Raw genomic sequence first — 17822 nt, 5'->3', positions numbered from 1 at the left:
ACATTCCTATTTTCTAGAGATTGCTGGAGCAGTGGTTGAATGGGGAGTGGTCAGGCTGAAGAAGAGACTGGCATCCCATTCATAGGGTGGTTTAAAAAAAGTCCAGATGGTAGCCCTGATTACACAATTGAAGCTGCACTCCATGTAAAAAGGGGTGGGGTTTTGATCATGTGGCTGCAGTGGCCATCTTGATTTTTTTGCCCCTCCCCTGACATCTCAGCTTCATCTGTTCACTAAGTAAATGTATTCTTTGTCAACATCTGGTGCTGAACCATGGTTTTCTTAGCATTCTTAAGCAAGCCATAGCAGCCTGGTTCACACCATGCCATGATGCCTTGACATAAGCCACATTTCACAAGCCACAATGCCTGGATTCTGATTCCCCTCTCAGCACAACCCAAAGAAGCAGTGGAGCATTTTCTTAAAGGCTGTCCTACGGTAGAACAAGAGAAGGTGGCATCTCTAGCAACATGCTAAGGAGAAGACATGATCAATGGTTAGCTCTCCACTCATGGGGCAGGAGGACAACTGGTGGCTTCTGCACCACGTCGTCATCATGCCAATCATGTGAATTATGTTCTTGCATCAGAGGCCAGGGCATTAAATAGTTGCATTCTTTGAGCAATGCCACCATGAGTCCCCAGATGGGAGGAGATCGGCGGGGACAGATTGGATAAATAAATAAATAAATAAAACGAGAGACGCGCCGTCATGTTGACGTCACTGTGACTTCTTACAGCTACCAATGCTGCCTGAAGCTTTTGTCCCCTAGCATGGCCTTCATTCGTATCATCCCTTGGGCCCCCAAATCAGCTGCTGCCTTCTTGCCATAACTGTGGCTTGTTTACCAAACCATAGTTAAACAACCTGTTGCTTAGTCCATTGCGTGAACCCTTCAGAGGCCCGTGGTCATTCAGGGGCAGTGGAGCAGGATCACAGTGGGGCCAGGAGTAATTTTTCTCTTTCCTATATAAATTAATTGTCTGGAGAAAAAGAGTCAAAACTTCTCCGTGGAAAGCGATGTCTGGAGCATACAGTGGAGGTAAGTGCTTATAACAGACCCAGGGCTAGGAAGAAGTGGCACCAACATATGGGAACCCACAACAATTTGCCCCATCGGAGCGCAAATGTGAATGTAAACGTGAAGGGATACCAGACCCAGACCATCCTAGCAATATCTGTGGAAATGCTCACTGGGCATCATTAGCTGTGCTAACAGGACTTCCCTAGAATGCTCCTCAAACATTAAACTAACATTTGCTTTTTCTTCTGTGTCGAAAGCAGAGTGGACAGCAGCTCTCAAAGATGGTTTCTAAAACGCAAAGCCTGGTTAGAATCAAAACCTTCTTAAACCCCATCCCATTTTCCTATCTTGCAGCCAACAGAATTCTGGGAGTTGAAGCCCATCCATCTTCAAGTTGCCAGCTTTGAAAAACATTGCTCTAGACCAGTGTTTCTCAACCTTGACAACTTTAAGATGGGTGGGCTTCAACACCCAGAATTCCCCAGCTAGCATGTTGGGTGGGGAATTCTGGGAGTTGAAGTCCACATACCTTAAATTCCTCAAGGTTGAGAAACACTGATCTATACAATCTATGCCTGAGACATGCACACATGCGCACACGCGCACCCCCCCAAAACATTGTGATTTGACTGTTGCTTGAAAATTTCTAAAGGACAGCCTATGAGAGCCTCCTGAGAATTGGTTTTGCTTTGTTGACACTGCCTTAATGTTGAAAACAACTCTGTATCTTCCTGTCGCGTCATTCGTTAGATCTGTCCTCGGAGGCTAAAAGGATTTTGGCAAGCTTCTCTAGGACAGCCACTGAAGTACACACTCCTGGGTCTCCAGAGCAAATTGAACCTGTCCCCTGCCTTCAGCAGGTCTTGCCTTTGATGTATCTACTCTCCCAATTTCCCTCGAACCTTTTCCAATCTGTCCTTCTCTTTCTTCATCTGAAGAACCCAGAATTAGAAATATCCCCCCACATAAACTCTGAGAAGTACAGCATTAAACAGAAGGGTTGACTCACTGGGACTCAGAAATTATGTCTTTAGATTGTTGCCTAAAATTGCATTTCTGCTGCTGTCACATTGCTATGAAACTCAGGGCAGAGTTGGTGCAGGTTGGGACAAGCTGGGAGTAAAATTGCTCATGGAGCTGAGCAGAAAGTGGCTTTCTGTCTTGTCCCACTGAGTCCTTAGTCCTCCTCCAGAGTCCCTGAGACAGAATGTAAATAAACCCCAAACTTCAGGCTAACCCTGGTTGGTCTGCTCAATAAATAGGGTATTTTCAGCAAGGCACAGGAAAGGAATCTGAGTGCAGGCAGAGAAGTAGAGGCATTTTTCTCTACCAATTCACATTCATCCAAATGAAGGAGAATTTATTTTCAACGTTCTTTCACAAAAGAGCATTTTGGAGCAACCTTCATGGGTGGAATGTGCGTTCTCGCACTTACTGAGTGTCATGACAGCCAATGAGTGTGTACTGTAGGTATGAATATTTTGTCTTTCATCACACAGCCCTCCATCTAACAGTCTGCCGCCTCCCTGGCTTCCCCCACTTCTATTCAACCCCAAGGTAAGACCTTTGGATGGAATTACTCTTTCGCTAGCAGGACTTCAATCCCCGCTAAGGTGGAATCCTGCCCTTGAGAAAATGTTGGAGAATTTCTCTTTCCCCCGGAGAACCTTTGAGAAACCTTCCAGCCACCTTCTCGACCATCTTATTAAGTGGAGAAGTCCAAAAAGCCATTAGCTCTACACTCCTTTGACAGAAGCCAAGATTCGACCCCGGGAATATTTGCTGCTGTGGGAAATTTACTGGCGGGATTCTATCCTGATCACATCACATTTTAAAATGATGCTTCATTGTCTTACAAGTTACAGGCTGCTTGGAGCTGCAGGAGTGGGCCGGCAGCCGGATCGATCACCGAAATCAAACATGGCCTGTTCGGACAGGAGTGGCTGACCACGGATTTAACTATTCCAGCCCAGAACCGCTGCAAATTGAAGCCTTTCTACTCTGTCCCCAGTGCCCATTGCTTTTCTGAGCAAATCCATCTGAATGGTTCTCTTAAGGCCCCCAGCCAAAAGCAGTGGTGGCGATGGGAGAGAACCGTCATAATTAGAAATAATTATGACAATAATGCAGGAAGACAGTAGCAAATAAGTGAATCTAAGAAGGCGCACTTGCTAATTAAAGTGCAGGGTTGCCGTCAAAACAATCTGACTGTGGATAAATATTGATGGGGCTAAATAATAATCGTATGCAAACAACGCAGGAGTTGGCACTCAGCGAGCCAGTGGGACAGAGCTGCCATTTAAAGAAATGGAAACAAACATAAATAGCAATTTACACAAGACAGTCAAAGAATGGTCCGACGTAGGAGACATAAAGGGGTGGGTTTCTCTATTCAACCCCCTGCCAGACCCACTTTGGCGTACAATTGCAGCTTGGCTGTTTTGACCATCGTCTTAATACCATCTTTTTGGACTGGGTGGTGTGCGTTTCGAGGATCTCTGCGTCCTGAGTCAGAGCTCTCTCTGTTTTCTGAAGCCAGTCCCCTTCTTTCTTGGCCTTGTTGGAAGTGAGAAGGAAGGGCCCAAGGAAAAAATGAGAGAATTGTTCTTCTAGAACCATTTTCTTTCATTCCACCTTCAGCATGCCAGCAGGGTTGATTTGGTAGCAAGAATACTGTGATCAACATGCAGGCGGTCCTCGCTTAGTGACCAAAATGGGGACCAGCAACTCAGTGGTGAAGCGAAGTGGTCGCTAAGTGAAACAGTGACTGTGCTTACGATCTGACTTCAGCTTTCCGTTGCTTTATAGCCTGCGAAGGTCGTCAATGTGAGGATTGGTCCCAAAGTTATTTGTTCATCACTGTTGTAACTACGAATGGTTGCTAAACGAGGCAGTCGCTAAACAAGGACTATCTGTATAAGGAAGAGCAGGGTGTCCACAGGGTGTGGTTTCAAGAGCTCAGATGGCGCCTGTGATGGTGAGATCAAAGCTCTGCCTGGTTTTATGTGCATCACAATGCACATAAAAGCAGGTGGAGCTTTGATCCACCATCACGGACGCCATCTGGACTCTTGTGGCCACACCCTGCAGATACCCCTTGGAAGAAGGTGAAAAGAAGTTCCCAAATGTACATATATGCCCACTAATTTCTCCCAGGATATTATTATTATTCCCATTTTAGCTAACCAGCCTGATATATCCTGGTGGTCTCCCATCCACAAACTGACCATCTCCAAGCCTGCTTCACTTTTCTGAGACTTCTCAAGTTGCTGCTTCCTGCTGTGTAAGCAGAGGAGAGGTCCCAAAATGCATCTAATGGTGATTGAACCTGCTTCAGGGCAATGAAACTTGAGAAAGGGGCAATAGAGAAGACAGGTGGCTAAAATCCTGAACAACAGTAACCTATGTTCTAATACTTTGGGCATTGTTTGTCTCTGGCCTAATTCCATCAACCAGGACCATGGCTATAGCTTCTTCTTTTTTTTATGCATTTTATATTGCTTTTATTGATTGGCCTGTAAGAGGGGAGAAGAGAGAACTGCTGAACTGGAGTGAACCGGGATCCTTGACGTGCTAGAGCTCCATAGCACAGGATCCCTGACATGCTAGGACTCTGTAACATTCTGCATAGCTTGCTTTTTTAAAAAAAGAAAAAAAGTATTTTTCCCTTGTTCTGTTTTTATTGATTGGCCTGTGAGACAAACGAGAGACCCACTGAACTAGACTGAACCAGGCTCCCTGACGTGCTAGAATTCTGTAACGCAGGATCCCTGACATGCTAGGACTCTGTAACGTTCTGCATAATGGTTCACTGGCCTCACGGTTATCAGGCACATCGCCAATTTGCCGAGTGAAAAAATGGCAGCCTTCTCAGGACCAGAAAGATGGGGAGCAGTGTCCTGCAAAGCCCTTCCAACAATGGTATTTGGAACAGCCTGGATACCGGATCCTAATCAAGGCCCTTCTTGTAGAGTAGGCGTGTTTCCTGCCCCTAAAATCTGTAGTATTGATGATGCACAGAGGTATAAGGTAACTTTACACACACATGTGAGCTACATTCACTAACAATCCTGTAAGATGCCAGACAGGAACCAGTAGCCCAATACCCTATTTTGAAAGCTAGCATGCTGACCTAGCAGGAGGTGACAAATAGTAATGTCACCCAGATAGGTTTATCGAAGCCATCCCAACCTCATGCTGTAATTTACCCTGTCTCTGCCGCTTTCTTTGTCTTGTCTTAGCAACGTAGTAAGCCAAAGATATACTAGTTGTGGTGCTGCCAATGCTTTGTTGGAAGCCCGGTGCGCACCGTAGTTGTTTGCAGGCTTAACGAAGTGACAAAGTCATGAGGTAGCTTGAAGCGAGCCAGGGTTGGGCCACCACACGCAGGACACACACAAACACGGGCACAGGTGTGTTTTTCCTTCCTGGGAAATGGACACCTGCTTTCCGGCACAACAAAGAGTGCCCTTGCTCTGCGCGCAACCTTTCCACCAGTGCGCGTCTAGCAGAGGCCACAGAGAACACAGCTGCTGGCCAGGTTCTGGTTTCACACACCCTGCAATGGTGGCTTGTGAGGAGGAGAGGAGAGCCAGTTGGGGAAGGGGCCGATGCAAGGATTCAGGAAGGACAAAGACCTGGCAGACTGAAAGCAGAAATCAATGCTCCGAAAAGCCCACCGGAACAGGTTGAAGTTCCCCCGAAGTGGGAGGATCGAAGCCTTGCTTCAGAAGTCTTTCCACTGGCCGGCCGCTGCATGTCTGTTTGGTCAGCAGATTCCAGCAGAGCAGTTTTGGGGGGCCATCGTCAGACTGTGGCTGGAGGGGTTTTCCCCTATCAAATTATTCCAGGAATGGGGAGAAGGCCAGTCCACGGTGCAGCACAAGGGCTGAGCCACGGGCAGAAGGACCCCAACAGTTTTGCAGGTGGGCAAGAAACGTCCCTTTGAATGAATGCGGTCCTTAAAGCAGAAAGGGGGGCCAGCCTGCCTGGTCTGTTTGCCTTTGCAGTTAACTTGCTCTCCTTAAAGGAGAAAATACACAACTGAAGGTCAGCAAGTCTGTATTTCCTCATTCAGCTGCCCTTGGACAGGGCTTGTTTGCTCCGTTTTCCAGCAGATTTGGCTTCCCAAACTGCATGTATCACACGAGGCCATTGAGCCACTGCAAGCGGCCTTTCATTTCTGCAAGAGTAATTTCTATACTTATGATAAATTTAACAAGCAAATTAATCTTATATCACTATTGGATCTTATTTTTATACATTTCCTTCCTTCCCTCCTTCCCTCCTTCCCTCTTCTCATTGTCCTCCCTCCCTCCCTCTCCCCTTCTTTCTTTCTTTCTTTCTTTCTTTCTTTCTTTTTCTTTCTTTCTTTCTTTCTTTCTTTCTCCTCCCTCTTCCTTCCTCCCTCCCTCCCTCTCCCCTTCTTTCTTTCTTTCTTTCTTTCTTTCTTTCTTTCTTTCTCCTCCCTCTTCCTTCCTCCCTCCCTCCCTCTCCCCTTCTTTCTTTCTTTCTTTCTTTCTTTCTTTCTTTCTTTCTTTCTCCTCCCTCTTCCTTCCTCCCTCCCTCCCTCTCCCCTTCTTTCTCTTTCTTTCTTTCTTTCTTTCTTTCTTTCTTTCTTTCTTTCTTTCTTTCTTTCTTTCTTCTCCCTCTTCCTTCCTCCCTCCCTCCCTTCCTTTCTTCCTCTGTCATGTTCACTTTACTTCCATCACTGTAATATACAGTATGTAGGCTATTTTTTTAAACTCTACAACCACTGAACTATTTTTGTTTCTTCGTTTATTGTACTTTACTACCACTATAACAACAATAATAGTAAAGAAAGAAAAATTTCTACACCACCACCACCACTCTGTGAAGCCAGCCATGATTATTTATTTTATTTAGGTCTATGGATGAGGAAAGCTTCTGCACCCCTGTGATCTTGAAACCGCACGGGGTTTACAAAACTAGTCTTGCCAGGCTGACCTGGGGCCTCTATTGCATCACACCAGGGGGAACAACAGTAGCTGTCCTGAGTTTGCCGAATTGCAGTGACTGTTGCTGGCTGGGACTGCTGGGAACTGTAGTTCTGTAGCATCAGAAGAACCAGATTCTCTACCTTTGCTCTAGGAACTGGGCACACAAGCCAGAGGCCTTCAGCTGATTCCCTCTCTCATCAGCTGGGCCTTTGGAAAATTACCACTTAGGTTTCCCAGAATGCAATGGTGCTTTGAAGGAATTGTGGTCAATTGAAAACAGCCATGTTGTTTCCATTGTAGAGGAAATGGGGGAAGGATCAGTCCTGAAGGGACTGTGGCACTGAAGCCATTGGAAAGGTTCTGAGGGATGATGACCCTGGATTGAAACACTACATCATTCCAGATGAAGAACTCAAGCCAAGGAAGAGGCTTAATTGAACCAACAAGCCACGATCATTTGTGAATTTGCGTCAGCCAAATGACTAACAGTTGCTAGGAATTCTGGGAGTTCTCCGACACACCAAAAACGGCCATGATTAGGCATCTAACTTGGAAGAAGGTTATAGGAGTGGTTGCTAATCGTGTGCACGGAGACAAGGGATCCACCAGCAGGCCAAAGGAAGCTTCATTTCATGCCCAACTGTTTCTTCATAGCCTGGAGACCTTCCATGTTAATGCCACTTCCCCCACACACAATGACAACTATGGAATCCAATGTCTTGCTTAGCCTTCCCTCTTTCTGCAGCTGCTGTAGATAGCCCGAATATAGGTGGCCCAGAGAGGCACCACAAGCTGGTTCTACCAATACGCGCTCATCATCTGAGAAAGAGACAAGAAGCAAAGACAGCTGGTCAGGAAGCCAGAAGCAAGGGCAGCCAATCAGGATAGAAGCTGTAATGGCAGCCAACTGGAAAAGCAGAAAGAATGACACCCATCTAGAAACTGGAAGCAAAAGCAACCAATCAGGAGCTCTGAGGTCTGAGTTCTACAGGCATGCCCAAAACATTCAGAGCTTCTACGCTGGGTCTTCTGCAAGGGTGTAGAATGGAGGGCTGTGTCCTATTTTATAAAGTAGAGTCTGCTACTTGAAGCATTGTCCAGTTGGAAGAGCCATCAGAAGGCAGAGCAGCTGTGGCCTTGAAGTTGCCCATCCAGATTGGACAATGGCTGGGCCACAGACAGAGCTGAGAACAGGCTTCCCCCCAGTGGTGAAATGGATTCTCTTCCCATCTGGATTACAGTCACCATTTTTATATTTGGATGTGGGCCTCTGCATGTCCATGGTCAGATTTACAGAAATCTGTATCCTTTCTCTCTCATTCTCTCTTGAACAATGCATGTGACTAGTCCTACCAGAAGGATCCTACCAATGAACAATTCTGGTGCCACCTGCCTTCTCCTCATCTCTTTACCTTCATCTTCCACACCCAAAACTCCTTCAAGCTGAACTTCACTTCTAGTGGCTTCATGCACACATCCATGTCATTTTTTTCTTTTTTTGGCAACCATTAGGGTGAAACTATAATACAGGTAGTCCTCACTTAACAATCACAACAGGGACTGGGAAATTGGTTGTTAAGTGATGCAGTTGTAAATGAATCACTATGTGACCGGACTCAATTTTATGACCATTTTTACGACAGTCGTTAACTCTGAAAGTACAAATCTCCCACCGTCCCTTTTACAGCCTGGTAAGTCAGAGAGGATCCCTTCTGAGCCTCTTTCTCTGCCCATTATGCAGTTGTGGGCTATGCCCTCTCCTATCTGATCGTTCCCTGGGCAGCATCTCTTCCCCACATCTCCCAAGGATATTCCCACATACCATTACACCACGAAGTCACCAGAGGGCAACCTTGAATTGAAGGAGACTCTACCTTTTATAAAGGATCAATGAATTAATCCATAAAATAAATAGGTGACATCTATGAAGGTCTGGACATGTTCATGTAACCAACCCCAGGAGGTGCCCAGTCAAACAATGGACTCTCTAGAGTTGCTTCTCTCTTCAGGACTCAAAACACCTCCCAACATCCTGGTCCCATCTCTTACTCCCTTGCTGGGACAACTGCCAAAACTCACCCAGAAATTGTTCTACAGCTTTCACAGCTTCCACATCCTCCACCACTTGAGAGATGATTGGACACTCGTTGGTGCAATCTAAGGCCCTCTGCGCCACTGTCTTGGCCCCAAGGCACTTGGCCACACTGCGGAATGAAATGCAAAGAAGGAGCAGGTATAGAAAAGAAAAATCAAGGGAAGAGTGGAACTCCCCTACAGTTTCTTCAGACACGTATTTCATTATTTCCCCCCTCTGTCACAGCTCAGTCTTACAATTTGGAGTGAGAATGTAAAATCTTGGATGATCCACAATGGTCCAAGAAGGAAAGAGAATGGCTTGTACTTTTAGGAAAACAAATGGTGTCTCTCACTGACTACATTTGTATAATTTTAATCGTTTTCTTGTTTTTAATGTTTTTAATGATTTTTGCGGTTACTTTTTGGTTGGTGTTGTTTTCTGGATTTTCAGCTTGGTAAGCCGCCCAGGGCCACAGAAGTGAGATGGGGGGCTGTGTAAATTTAATAAATAAATAAAATTTAAATGAATAAACAAGAGCCATCTTGCTAGGAAAGCAAGCACTGTTTTGTTGGACAGGTATGGCATTGCATTACTGTATATTTTATCTCATTTTTGCTCTGGGAAGGCTACAGGATTGAAAAGGTAGACTTTAAGGAGAAAGGGAAGGGAGGGAGGGAGGGAGGGAGGGGAGGGGAGGGGAGGGGAGGAAGGAGGAAGGAGAGAGAGGGGAGGGAGGAGGAGGAGGGGAGGGGAGGGGAGGGAGGGGAGGAAGGAGGAAGGAGAGAGAGGGAAGGAAGGAAGGAAGGAAGGAAGGAAGGAAGGAAGGGAGGGAGGGAGGGAGGGAGGGAGGGAGGGAGGGAGGGGAGGAAGGAAGGAAGGAAGGAAGGAAGGAAGGAAGGAAGGAAGGAAGGAAGGAGAGAGAGGGAGGGAGGGAGGGAGGGAGGGAGGGAAGGAAGGAAGGAAGGAAGGTTGGTTTCGTCTACAACCAGGAAGAGAATTTCAGCTCCAGCCCAGAATGTACCTGGTGATATCGGGCAAAGTGACCAGCTGCCCAGCTTTGATGGCTGCGTTCAAACTGTCAGCACCTTTGGTCTCCACAGCAATGATGGGGACAGTCGGCCAGCCCACTTCCTGCAAACCAGCAGCCACTCCAGCCAGAAGACCCCCTCCTCCCACCGAGAGCACAATAGCTCCTGGTTTGGTCGCCAGGGAATTCTTCAGCTCCTTGATAATGGTGCTATGTCCTTTCCTGCAAGGAGAAGAGAAACCCAACTTTTTCAAGCAACTCCCAAATTTGCATTTGGGGGAAAGGTAGAGTGGACACATTCATTTAGATCATATTAGACTGACTCATCTAACTTCCCCCTTTCAAACCAATTTGCTCATTTCCAAATTTGGCAATGCTGCTTACCTCTGCCCCCCTTTTTTTGGCGGGGGAGAGATGGTGCAAAAGTGCAAAACCTGTAAAATGATGTCCAAGAATGCAGAAAAACATTGGAGAAAATTCTTAGCCACAACTACCAACAGATGCCTGGAAAATGAACTTCTATCAACTGCAGTTGACCGATATCCAAATTCAAGAAATTCTGGTAAATGGGTCTGAGCATGCAGACTGCTTATATGTACCTGATGAATCTCATGACAGATGAAACTGGTAGTATAGTCCCTCCTACTGGTCGGTAGCAATTATAACATCTGTAAAAGCCAAGAAGCTGTCAAAACCTGAAATGGATGTATGTAGCCATCTCTAGTCTGTAGATCATTCCTAGCCTTCAGATCTTCTCCTAGTTCTGCAGTCTGGTCCACCTGACTGGTCCACCTCACGTCTATAAAGAACCCACCAATGGCAAGAATGGTGGGTTCTAGTGGAAAATCTCAACATTACTCAAGAAAGGGTTTATGTACACAGACAGAAATGATTCTGAATCAAATTCCCTGAGGAGCAAAACAAATGGTTACATGCATGAAGTCCATTCCCACTCTAAGATATCTCAGGGGTTCCAGCCTTTTTATGGCATGGTTGCTTCAGAACGTTGAGGTCCTGTCCTATCGTGAGATGGAGGGGACCAACCATTTCAGGTGACCATTGCATAGGCATGAAGTTCTCACTTTTTTTTTTTTTTAACTACCAGGGAGGAAGAGTCATTTGCCTCAGTTTCCCAAATAAACTTGATTGGCCCCAGGGAAGCATCCAGCCTTCAAGATGGAAGAACTGCAATCTAGGCAGCCTGGTCTTGTTCAGAAGATATGAAAGTTGACCTAATTGAGCTCCTATGAAAAACCCAATCAACTCCCCCCAAAGATCCTCAGCTGAGAAGGATTCAGGGAATGGTCATCTTGCAGTAAGATTCTTACCACACTAGTGGGTGATCAAAAGGATGGATATTGACCCAACCATCAGTCTTAGCTAGTGCCACCGCTCTGTCATTAGCATCATCCCATACCTGCCCGGATGAGAAACAAGGAAATTCAGCAGAAAACAGCATCCGAATCAATAAGCATGACACCCTCTAAATCATTTGCCTAACTAGTGATGCTTTATGGAACTTGGGTTCTGCTACTTCATTTAAAGTAGGACTCAGCATCTTCAGCTCAGTCTTGCTCTAAACCAGTGTTTCTCAACCTTGGCAACTTGAAGATGGGTGGACTTCAACTCCCAGAATTCCCCAGCCATCTTCAAGTTGCCAAGGTTGAGAAACCCTGCTCTAAACTATGCATCTACCAAGATGCTGAGTTCAGACTAGGCTAAAATGGAATTGGGTAGCATGCTTCAGCTCCTTGTGGTCAACCCTTCACAGGTTGTGTGAACCAGGCCATCCCAACTTCTAAACAGTGAAGACATGTGAGATCTGCAACTGCTTTTGAGGTGGAGAACCATGCTCCTCAGTGGTGGCTGGAAGCTGTTCCCCTTTAGAACATAAGGGGGGAAAATGTCATTTTTCAAAGCATGTTTGTATCATCATCAGCACCATCACCATCACCACTGTTGTTATTTACATACAGTCCACCAAGTAATTCTGACTTCTTCTTATTAGCTTTATATCCCACCTTTATTTTATGCAACTGAACATAATCCTATTTTCCCCACAACAATCCTGAAACAGTGTTAGGCTTTCATCGCTGGGGGAGACTAGAACTCACAGGCTCTCCGTTTTTAACATTTAAAAATGAGACCCAGGATAGGCATTTAAGCCTCTGCAGTTTTCCAAGCTGCCTTCACTGTGAGTGCTCTAACCGACTCCCTAGTTCTGGAGCATTTTAATTTCCCCGCTTTTAAGGTAAAGGTAAAGGTTTCCCTTGACATTAAGTCCAGTCGTGTCCAACTCTAGGGGACGGTGCTCATCTCCGTTTCAAAGCCGAAGAGTCGGCGTTTGTCCATAGACATTTCCTCTGTGGTCATGTGGCTGGCATGACTAAACGGAACGCCGTTACCTGCCCGCCGAAGCGGTGCCTATTCATCTACTCACATTTGCATGTTTTCCAACTGCTAGGTTGGCAAGAGCTGGGACTAGCCACGGGAGCTCACCCCATCACGTGAATTCGAACCGCCGACCTTCCGATCGGCAAGCTCAGCAGCTCAGCGGTTTAACCCGCAGCGCCACCGCGTCCCCACTTTTACCTTCCCAAATATTTCCACGTCTGCTCCGTACTGCTCAAGCCTTTTTATCGTTGGCTCTGTGGTGCCTCTGGGGACAACGATTGTAGCGGGCATCCCGAGTCCCTTAGCAGCGTATGCTGCAGCCAGACCAGCATTTCCACCTGCAAGGATTTGAAGCAGGAAAAGAGGAAATTTGCTTTCAATGGGAATTATTTATCGATCAAATCAGTCTATCCCTCCCCTGCTGCACATCTGCATTACAGGTGGTCCTTGCTTAATGACCATGCATTCAATGACGGTTCAGAGATACGAGGGGGCTAAAAATGTTACTTACAGCCCTTCCTCGAAGTTACAACCACCGCACCACCCCTGCAGTCACATGATTGAGATGTGGGCGCTTGCCAACCAGCTCACATTTATGACGGTGGCAGTGTCCTGCGGTCACATGATCATGATTTGCGACCTTCCCAGCCAGCTTCCAACAAGCCAAATCAATAGGGAACCATTGATTCGCTTAGCTACCGTGGTGATTCACTTAACAACTGTGGTAAAACTGGTCGTAAAAATCAGGTCCAGTCGCATGATGCCTCGCTTAATGACTGCATCACTTACCGACCGAAATTCTGATCCCGATTGCAGTTGTTAAGCGAGGACTACCTATATGACCCCTTTTGTTCATAGATGGATACAATGTAGGCCAGTTCAAACTCAGATGCAACAGTGCTTATTTTTGAAAGAAGCCTGTAGCCCAAGGTGGTCGATCCTCATTGCCGCTATAATGGAAACGTCCTGCGTATGTAGGCTGCATTTAGTTGCTGAATTAAGCCAGGATGCACAAGACAGTGAGTATAAATTAACTACGTTTCACGTTTACAAGCAACAGACATATTTTGCAATATCTGGTGCTGCATGCCAGAAGGTTAAGACATAAAAGTAACCAGCAGGTCAACGCTATCCAGTGGTTCCAGCTGCAGATGTGTTGAAAGCCTGGGGAAACAGAGCAATTATTTACCTGAGGAGCAGACCAGATGTTGGCAGCCCTTCTTAGCGACCTGAAATAGAAAGCAGATTTTTTTGTCCTCCATCATTTCCACTCGTCCTTGGAAAAAAAGAGAAGGGCTTTATTGTGAGGCGCAGAAAGTTACAAGCCCAAACCAGAAGTGACTTGACTTTTGATCCAGGTTTGAGGTCTTGCTGGTGACCCACCTGCATCCCACCTGTTTCCCGTATGCAGGTGAGCCTCTCCCACTTTTCCCTGCTAGGCTGGTGAAGGCAGATCACTTTCACTGGCCGTATTAACATCTATGGCCATTGTTGACTCGGCGACCAGATGTATTTATTTGGTGTTGTTTTAATTGTTTTATGTTTTTTATGATTGTACGCCGCCCAGGGTCGCTTGTTGAGATGGGCTGCTATAGAAATAAAATCAATCAGATAAACGGCAATCTTGATCAGGATCTCTTGAAGCAAAAGAGAGAGGTTGTGTTCTCATTCCCCACCTCGAGCACGGTTTGGGGAAGATCCCTGTCTGCCTGTGGCTAAGAACAGAGACGAAGCTGTCTTGCTCAGTCAGAACTCTGATGATTTGTAGCCATGCATTAGCCTGCTTGAAACAACACTTCTGAGTTAATCGTCCTGCTATCTCTCCATCTTTTCAAGTCAACATCATGATTATTTGTTAGATTTCTATCCCACCTTTCATTCAGGAGTTCAGGGTGGTACGCAAACCCCTCCCTCATCTTCTTTACCCTCACAACAATGGCCTGAGGTTAGGCTGAGAGACAGTGATTGTCCAAGATCTTCCATGACTGAGGAGGAATCAGAACATGGTCTCCCCTCTCCTAGTCCAGCACCTTCACCACTGAACCACATTGGCTCTTGGACCAAGAGGAAGGAACTGGTCCAAAGTCTCCCAGGAAGCATCCATGGCTGAAGGTAGGCTAGAATCTGGGTCTCCATGTTCCTATTCCAATCCCTACACCACTACCCTACCCTGAATAGGTTTCTCCTGTACATATATGCATGAAATAAAAGTTGGCTGTGTCGATTCAAGCTCACCCTTAAAACAGACACAATACAAAGCACAGCTCACTAGAGCAACAATTAATAACATCATTCCTAATTTTGCTAAGATAACGGTCACCGAAGCACTCATGTCACAAGACCGGTAAATTCTGGTTTCAGTTTAGGCCTCTGTGAACGACTGCAAATTTCTGGATGGAGCTAATGCAGGTTCTTCAGGTCAGAAATTGTTGAAACAATGGCAGCCTTCTAGATCTAAACCTTCTAGCCTATTGTCTAAGACAGGGTTTCTCCACCAAGGTTCTGTGGCACCCTCAGGTTCCACCAGAGGTCCCTAGGGATTCCCTGGGAGATCACAAATTATTTTAAAAATTATTTCAAATTCAGGCAACTTCACATGAAGGAGGTAAGTCTCATTCTTTATTCTTAGTTTAAGAATACTGTGAAAGCATCTAGACAGGCCTACACATGAAATAAATATGATTTTGTAATTTCTGGCCTATACTTGAGCCTGACTGAGCAGGGGTTCCCCGAGGCCTGGAGAATATTTCAAGGGTTCCTCCAGGGTCAAAGGGTTGAGAAAGGCTGGTCTAAGAGAACAGACTGTCCTGGAAGACTGATAGGAGCTTCCAGTTAGTTCCCAAATGTTGCCATTCTTCATGTTAGAATTGTGTCCATTTATTCCTCAATACAAAACAATTCATTCCTCTTATGAGCATCTCAGGATCAGCCTTGTCAACAGATGGTAGAACACCAAAGCTAGGTTCACACAACACATTTAACGAAATCAGGCAAAGACCCAGCAGCTGCATTTGTACAGACTTGCTCTGCTTGGTTAGGATTTGCCTGAGTCTGGTATTTCTGTGACTAAGTCAGCTGTGCCAACCCAGGCTGTTTGGTGAATTTCAGCTTCAATATGTGAACCCAGAAAATGGGTTAAATCAGGAACTGGTCTGAGAATACTGTGCAAACCCAGCCAGTGGATTAGAAAATCCCATTGGGGGAGATGGGCGGTGATATAAATTAAACAAACAAACAAAATAATCCTCTGTGTATTTAATCTGTGCATTAAAATGTGTCAATATCCTTCTTACCCCAACCCCAGTTATGATCTCACAGAGATTCAAAAACCAGAATTCCATCCTTAGAAGGGACTTGACCCCACCTATACGTTTTCTAGATAACAGTGATCTGATAATTTGGAAGTTTGCAATATAATTTTGATTGAAATGCTTGTTGAGTTGTCATCCCATCATCATCATCATCATCATCATCTTCACAGACACATCCATGTAGTTTTATTGCCGTTATATCTTTCTAGGATCTTTGGGTGGTATCCCATCCAAGTATGAATCAGGTCTGGCGCTGTTTAGTTTCTGGGTCAGCCAAGATCAATTAGATTGCATCGGTGTTGATAATTCACCATTTATTTAGGAAAAGACTACTCTCTGTCAAAAAATAACTCCCAGCAGGCAATGACTCAGAGGCATGTTTGGATGTCCCACCTGACCATAAAAAAGACCAGCATAGGTTTTCAGAACCAGGGATCATCCTGGGGGCTAAAGGAGGGTCTGGGTGTGTCACTGCAGCCATTTTGCAAATGTGCAAATCTCCCTGGTGACAACTACTTTGTGACAAGCACCCAGGACATTCTCTTAAAATTCTAAATCTCCCTGTTGCTCCGTAAAGCTTGCCTGTCCTGCCCCAGCCACTCACCTGTTGGCAAAAGTAGCCAATACCTCGGATTTTGAAGGAACCACTTGGCTGGACGTTCTCCAACTTCATATAGACTTTGGTGCCAGCTGCTTGTGAGAGTGCCACACTTTCCAGAAAAGGTGTCTCAATGTGGAAGGGTCTCTCAGCCCTCCCATCAGGCAGCATCTCCACTGCGGGGTGGAAACTCCCTAGGACAAATTAAGCATACAAAAATATATATATATCGGCTAGATCAGGCCCAGAGTTCATCAAAACTCTGCATTCTCGTTGATTAATTTCAGAGGTTTTGCTCTTCTTTTCTATCATCCACTTCTAAAGTTGGGTATAATACCAAACTTAAAACCAAATCATCTTCAATCTTAAATATGTCTGTTTTCAGGGGAGGGGGTGTTACATGACTATCCTATTGCTATGAAGGCAGAAAAGAATTGGGGGGGGGGGAATTCCCTTCCCTGAGAAGGGAGGGAGGGAGGAGGCAGGCAGAAGGAAGGAAGGAAGGAAGAAGGAAGGAAGGAAGCAGGCAGAAGGAAGGAAGGGAAGGAAGGAGGCAGAAGGCAGGAAGGCAGGAAGGAAGGACAGTGAGAGAGAGAAGGAAGGGGGAAGGGGGAAGAGGGAGGGAGGGAGATATCCAAAATGATTCCAGTTGCAGGGAAGTAACAAAAGATCTCAGAAATGGAATTACTCCTGCTCAGAATTTTTGACCCAGCTTTGGAAAATATAAAACTCAGCCTGCATTCAGTTCACCTTTTCTGAGTCATTTAGTGATACATTCAGGCCAAGGTGCATCATTTCCCAGTTTTTGTTTTGTTTTTCTAACAGGAAAAAAAAAACACGGGTCTCTAAAAACAGCCGCTCACTGGCCCCTCCAGGAAATACAGGGAATTGTGGGGGTGTGAGAGTTCCCCACCAAAGAAATGAAACTCTAGCCCAGGAGAGTCATATTCCCCAGGTCCCAAACGTTCACACCCACCACCAGATGCTCCCTTTGTTTTCGAACTTCTCCAGAACTCTTACCTTGTTCCTCAGGCAGAGTTGTTTGTCTCTCCTACGAAGACAAAGACTCTGTCCTCTACGGCTGGGTGAGCAAAGTTTAGAAATGGAGGAGGGAGACGGAAAAATGCCAAGGATGACGCCGGAGGCTGGTGTGTGTGGTGTGCTGGTGTGCGTGAAATTGAGGAAGAGAAAGAGATTCTGAACGGCAGTCTCCTTCGCAATCATTCTGGCATCTGGATATCTTTCATCTTCTGCTGATTGCCTTTTCAAGGACTTCCAGGGAAAGTTGTGGGGGCCAGTTATTTAACATACGTCTTTATTTTCTCTCTTCAGGAAATAATCAAGAAAATCTAGAATAATGTAAAAATATAGATAGAGGTTAGAAACAGATAGAGAGGAGATTAGATGTAGATCGTACAGAGACGAAATAGA

General features: G+C 45.7%; 1 protein-coding gene across 1 annotated transcript; it reads right to left on the bottom strand.

Moving 5' to 3' along the window:
• Positions 1 to 6876: 6876 nt before the first annotated feature.
• SDSL (serine dehydratase like) lies at positions 6877 to 17464 on the bottom strand. The gene is made up of 8 exons (XM_063315876.1): positions 17412 to 17464; positions 16398 to 16585; positions 13672 to 13711; positions 12681 to 12820; positions 11417 to 11505; positions 10083 to 10310; positions 9064 to 9188; positions 6877 to 7803 (listed from the first exon to the last, which is right to left on the bottom strand). Exons 2-8 carry the CDS (start codon positions 16560 to 16562, stop codon positions 7610 to 7612), a joined length of 981 nt encoding a protein of 326 aa, XP_063171946.1. The 5' UTR covers positions 16563 to 16585; positions 17412 to 17464; the 3' UTR covers positions 6877 to 7609.
• Between the last annotated feature and the right edge of the window lie 358 nt (positions 17465 to 17822).

The sequence above is a fragment of the Candoia aspera genome, chromosome 15 (assembly GCF_035149785.1).
Source record: "Candoia aspera isolate rCanAsp1 chromosome 15, rCanAsp1.hap2, whole genome shotgun sequence".
In the NCBI taxonomy this organism is placed as follows: Eukaryota; Metazoa; Chordata; class Lepidosauria; order Squamata; family Boidae; genus Candoia; species Candoia aspera.
Note: the sequence above shows the minus strand (reverse complement) of the source record. Positions and strands in the feature narration are given on the sequence as shown.